Source organism: Triticum dicoccoides, chromosome 5B (assembly GCF_002162155.2).
Source record: "Triticum dicoccoides isolate Atlit2015 ecotype Zavitan chromosome 5B, WEW_v2.0, whole genome shotgun sequence".
Lineage (NCBI taxonomy): Eukaryota > Viridiplantae > Streptophyta > Magnoliopsida > Poales > Poaceae > Triticum > Triticum dicoccoides.
Genome location: NC_041389.1, coordinates 578,717,317 through 578,723,003, shown reverse-complemented (window position 1 = coordinate 578,723,003; position 5,687 = coordinate 578,717,317). Strand labels below are relative to the sequence as shown.

At 42.1% G+C, this 5,687-nt stretch overlaps 1 protein-coding gene across 1 annotated transcript; it reads right to left on the bottom strand.

Annotated features, from left to right (window-relative positions):
• Positions 1 to 487: 487 nt before the first annotated feature.
• Positions 488 to 4,270, bottom strand: LOC119311753 (deoxyhypusine synthase-like). Its single transcript, XM_037587450.1, has 7 exons — positions 3,920 to 4,270; positions 3,336 to 3,503; positions 2,932 to 3,150; positions 2,099 to 2,182; positions 1,516 to 1,621; positions 1,214 to 1,449; positions 488 to 810 (listed from the first exon to the last, which is right to left on the bottom strand). The coding sequence occupies exons 1-7, from the start codon at positions 4,148 to 4,150 to the stop codon at positions 724 to 726; spliced, it is 1,131 nt and encodes a 376-aa protein (XP_037443347.1). The 5' UTR covers positions 4,151 to 4,270; the 3' UTR covers positions 488 to 723.
• Positions 4,271 to 5,687: the final 1,417 nt, after the last annotated feature.

The window sequence follows — 5,687 nt, the reverse complement described above, 5'->3', positions numbered from 1 at the left end:
AAAAAATTCCATGAGGTCTCACGTAATGCTAAGGATCCTCCTCGGGAATGAGGTCAATATAGACACAATCCTCTGGAATCTTGTACCCCTGTTCATGTGGAACAAATTCTACACGGGGAAAATTCCGGATCAAAATCTTGTAAGAATCATCTAGGGAAACCACAAACCGAACAAGTCCTCAACGGGTTGCTTACATCTCTTCACCGGATAATGGCTAGAGACGCCGGTTAACGAACTGAGATATGATAGGCACCATAGCATTTGCAAAGCATTTTTCAGAATACTGTATCATGATCTCCATGTACACTTTTAGCAATAATTTCCCACCCGTTTGCACGAGGGATCAATCAACAAACTGATCCAACCGAACAATTTTATTTTGTTGAGCCAAGCATGTCCACCTTTTCAAGTCCCCCGTCTTGAAAGATCAAAGGATCCTCACCAGATAATTTCTTTATAAAGTCACAGTTTTCCAGAGTCAGATAAATATTGGAACAACCGTCCGTTTCATAATATTTCCTAATATGTTGGCACTCCATACATAATCTCATTACAAAGCATACAATTGGTATTACAACCTCAGGTGTACATCAAACAAAAGGAATCAGTAACTGTGGTCGGCATCTGACAAAAAACCTTCCATGTTATCCTCCAAAGAGTCCAGACAAACAATTGGAGATCAATAAAAAATCAATTTGAGGCCCTTAGTTCGCTGCCAGAAATTCAGTTGGTTGAATTTGCACCATGAGACCTACGTGCAAATGTTGCAGCTACAAGTAACGGGAAAGCGATAGTTGCATCACAGTGGACCTGGATTCCAAGAGCTGAAATGTTAGATTGCAATGATAACAATCATCAAATATGATGTATGACACCATTGCACAGCACAATTATGTCTCTTAAAATCACTCATAGTGACATAAACTCATAGGCTGCAATACTATTCTACAGTGTAAAAGTTGTACATGGGAAAGTGATTATGGTCTAAATATTATAACCCAGTTCAGGATCATGATAAATCAAGATGGTCTAAATATTATAACCCAGTTCAGGATCATGGATGAAATTTTCTATAAACCATTGCAAGATACATGAGCAGATGCATCATGGTCATTATACCTTATACCTAAGGAACTTTTCACCAACAGAGCCCACTAGTATGCAAAACGCAAAACAAAAACATCTCTGAACTTGTGAAGATCTATATATGTACCTTTACAGGTTTTGCTGAACCTTTGATCTTTCCCCATGAAACTGCTTCATCTGGCCGTGCTCCTGAGTCACTTCCATCAAACTCTTGAGCCGTGTTGATATAGACTGCATAATCTGCACCATTGCGGAACATATTTGCATTGCATATATGATGCTTTGGAAGGCCTCCACCAAGAATTATGACCCCTGTCTTCCTTGGGCTTGCATGAATGGCTTCACCATTTATCAGCCTTATATCTGCAAAAATGTTCAAGCATTTGAAAACGAACACAAAGTAAGGATATCAAATAAAGTGGAACTTACCTTGTACAATGTCGATAATAAGACCAGGATTGCGAACTGCATGACAAAACAGCATGTCTCCGAGTGATCCATCAGTCAATGCTGGGCAGTATACAGGAATATTGTTCTGGTCGATTTTAACGAGTCAGCACTTTGCAACTTCAGTCTTTGAACAAATAGTTCTTGAAAGTTAAGAATTTCAACCCAGAAAAAACAACCCAGTATGAAGCATATTCTCCATGCAATACAGTGAAGGACAACCCAATAAGTGTAACAGCCAGCCAGCAACTCTACCATGCTTACATCTGCTAAACTGTGACCAGCCACTTCAGACAAAACAAAAGTTTGGTTCAGGAATGATTACTATTTCTGGGTAAAATCATAAGACTCGATACGGTTAAGATTTTTTTATGGTAAAACAGCACCAATAAGAGAATCAAACTCAACAAAATTCTTAAGAAGAAAACCTACTTTATCTCCCTGTTTACCAAACATAGTTATTTACAGACTTCTTAAATATGATCAGCATTTACACAACAAACACATGCCTGCAGACTTTCTGATAATTTCTAAAAATTACAAAGAACTGTCAAAAGCATGGTACCTTGTATGCCCAATAAAGGTAGGAGCTTTCATCATTTATTTCTTTGCCAAGACGAGCAATCACCTTTGATGGTGTCCAGACATTCTGTAGGTAACAAGAAATTAAAAGAAACATAAGTATGGTCAGCAGTGAAGCTTGTACAAAGAATTCACATTGTAGGAAATGCTGGATTATCTTTAATTAAAAGATCAAGTATCAACCAAGGTGCAACAATATCTGCGTAGACTTCAGCAATTCGTGCAGAAACTTATAAAGTGTACTTCGCACATTAGGTTTGACAAGATCCTGTAGTCTGGATGTTTATTCGTGTATATATTGCTAGATGCATACATCTGAAAGAAAGGAAACTCATGGAGCCAGGTTACAATAAAGTCCGTGACTTCATGTTACGTAGAATTTCAGTTGTTTTAAGCATCCTTACTATAGCATGTGAAACAAATACTGTTGTACTGTAACTTGTAAGTACTTTGAGCCAGATTTAAGTTCTCTTCATTTTTATTTTATTTTCCTTTCCTGCTTATTTGCTGTTCCAGAAAAGTAATTGTGTACCCTTCAATTAAGGAAATTTTCAAAGACTAGAAGACAACCCTATCAAAATTATATTACTACTAGTGTCGCTAAATACAAGATATAATTAATGTACTCTCCTATTCATGCATTGCAGCTAATTTATGCATCAGAAGCTACCATGTGCACTATAATGGGCACATGACACATACAAGGAAGGGTAGCCATAATCCACATTAATGGGGGATTTCGGTAACTAGGGACACAAGGGACGAGAATTGAAACAGATTATTACCAGCTGTGTTTAAGCCAAGAGGAATCATTACCTCGGTAGATTGTTCTTGTAGCATCTGGTCAAAGAGTGGCATGATCCAGTTTTCAAACTTGCAATAGTTATCATTGGGCACCAACAGATTTCCTATCCGGTTAAGTCCTTTTGACCGTAGCAGTGCCCCATGTAAAGAAAATTCACCTCGGTACGTTGGTGCTAGGCATTTTATGAGGTCTTCCTCTATACCCCCAGCTGTCGTTACAACAACATCCACCTGAAGAATTTTGTGGAAAATAATTAGCATGGATTGGGAAATCAATGGCTATGCAGTTAGTGGATTAACTGGAACAAACATCTCTAGGCAACTAGGCATACTTCTAATACACAGATTCTTAAGATGATATTTAAAGTTGCTTTGCTTTCAGATTTGCACACGTGACACAGAGTTGGAGCATTTACCATGTGATGTTGAACTAGAAACCGTATTACATCCCGTATACCGGAAGAAACAAGGTTCGAAGTGAAACCAAGGAATATCTTGCACTTGACAGATTCTCTGTATTTCGGGTCAAGTTCAGCTTCATCACAGTCCTCGCTTGGCTTCTCATGCGACAGCCTCCAATCTAACTTCATTGCAGCAAATTACAGTGGAGAAAGAGTCAGTAGAATGTAAGGAGTGGCGAAAATCGGCAGAAATTCTGGAAGCATGCATAGTGATATGACAGGCATTCCTTCATACAGATCACCTCCAGATAATTTAACGCAAAGCACTTGGATTAAACAAGAGACGCACACACACTCAGCTAGACTGTTCAGATGCATCTAACAGATTTACTTTGGGGGGAAAACACTCATCAGCTTCACCCTGGCATCGAAACGATATATATGCAGGCTATCCAAGTGCTCCAAATGGCGAAATAAACGGAATGAATCACTCCCATGCTGGAGTATCTGCTTCGCCTGGTTCTGGGAACTAATCCCATGCTGAAAAGGGCAAAGCTCGCAGCTGATGGAGGAAGGGGAAAGCGGGCGGTGTGCCGTACCATCTGATTGACGACGTCGATGGCGTCGCCGAGGTTGGACGCCTGGAACCCCGTGGAGGCGAGCGACCCAAGGAGGCCGTCGAGGCCGAGGCCGGCGTCGTTGAAGTCGGCGCCGGCGATTTTGGTGAACCGCGACTCGTCGAGGGACTCGGACGGCTTGAGCACGATGGCGCGGACGCCCTCCAGCGGGTCCTTGCTGCGCTCTCCGCCGCTTCCGCCCTCGCCGGCCATCTCCGGCGAACCACTGACCTGGAGCACGAGCCTCCTCCGCCGCCGCCCCGCGAAAACTCACTTTCCCCCCGGCGAAAATACTGTAGAAGCGAACCAGGTTCGGCGCGGCCGTCCGTCCGGTGGAACCGGCTCCTCTCTATTGTCCAGGGAAGCAGTAGTCTAGCCCAGGAAAGTACTAAAAGCCCATATCGACAGCCCAGCGGCTCACCTGATGCCTGGTGCATTACTGACTAACATCATTAGTCTTCCCAAACAAATTAGTCCTCTCAGAAACAATTTAACATTGTCTAAAAAAAAATTAACAGCATTAGTCCATGGCTGCACGTTCTCATGGCGTTTGGGATGTGGCTAAATTTCGGTCTATTTAAATTTGATTAAGTATATAAGTCGACTGATGTCTACATGTTGTTTCTCAATTGTTTGTCTTTTTCTGGATTTATAGTTTCTAATACATGAATATATTTGCTAACTTTTCGAAATAAAATATGTAAACATAAGAAATGGTACTGTTGCCCGCTCGAAGGAAAATATAAATATATTTTAACAAATAAAAATATATTTTAACAGAATATAAATATGTTGCTTCGAGCGGGCAACGGTACAAGTATGTTTTTCTCATTTTTGTATTTTAATTTTTTTCCTATTTTTTAGCAAAATAATAGTAAGTATTAGAGAGACCGGGGGAGACTAAAAACAAATAAAATATATAAATGTAATTTTTATGCTCAATCGGTGATGACCAATGCATAATTCATGAATATCTACTGCTAAAAGGCTATTTTTCAATGGCCTGGCCCTCATCAACAAATTTTAACGGCACTCGTCTCCACTGATAAATTAATTATAGCTCTGCCACTGTCCTTTATGAGCACCTATGAGAGACAGGTGAACATACAGCTATGGCGACGCCCAAGTGATGCGGGCAGAGCCACAGATCGTAGATGCCACGCACAAGAAGCAACAAGGTGCGAGATCGGGGCTGCCCAGGCCCATGCGGGAGTAGTAGATCGAGCCTGTCCCACCGCCGCTGCCAGCCGACTGCCGCCGTCGCGCCTCTGGCCGCTGCCGCCACGCGCCACCGCAGTAGCAAGAGTGGGAGCGGGCGCTGTTGCCGCCACACCCGTCCACGACCAGCAGGAGCCCTTCGCCGCCATGCCGTGCGGGCTTTGCCCGGCGGCGGCTCCAGCGACAACAGAGGGAGGGGAGGGGATGAGGAGAGAGGGCTTCGGGTGGCGGCAGGGGAGGCCCCGATGTGGCGTGGTGTCACCTCATGGGGGGTCGAGGAACGCTTAGGTGGGAGATGATGTGCTTGTATCACAAACCATTTTTGCAAATATGAGTTCATTTTAATTTTAGAATGTTGCTCATGTATACTAATAATAGGTTAATTAGTTTTTTGAGACAATAATAGTAAATTAGTTTTTATGGGGAAAATAATTTATTTTTGGGTTTGGGAAATATTTCCTCCGTCCCAAAATAAGTGACTCAACTTTGTACGAGTAGTTAATTGGTTGACATGTGCAGACACGTGATGCAT

Bases quoted from the DNA above. Each gene is read 5' to 3' on its own strand.
- LOC119311753 (XM_037587450.1), bottom strand. From the start codon at position 4,150: ATGGCCGGCGAGGGCGGAAGCGGCGGAGAGCGCAGCAAGGACCCGCTG. The intron at 3,504-3,919 runs GTACGGCACACC...GCTGCAATGAAG, and splicing joins TCGACGTCGTCAATCAGATG to TTAGATTGGAGGCTGTCGCA. The intron at 2,183-2,931 runs GTAATGATTCCT...TGTTACCTACAG, and splicing joins TACAAGAACAATCTACCGAG to AATGTCTGGACACCATCAAA.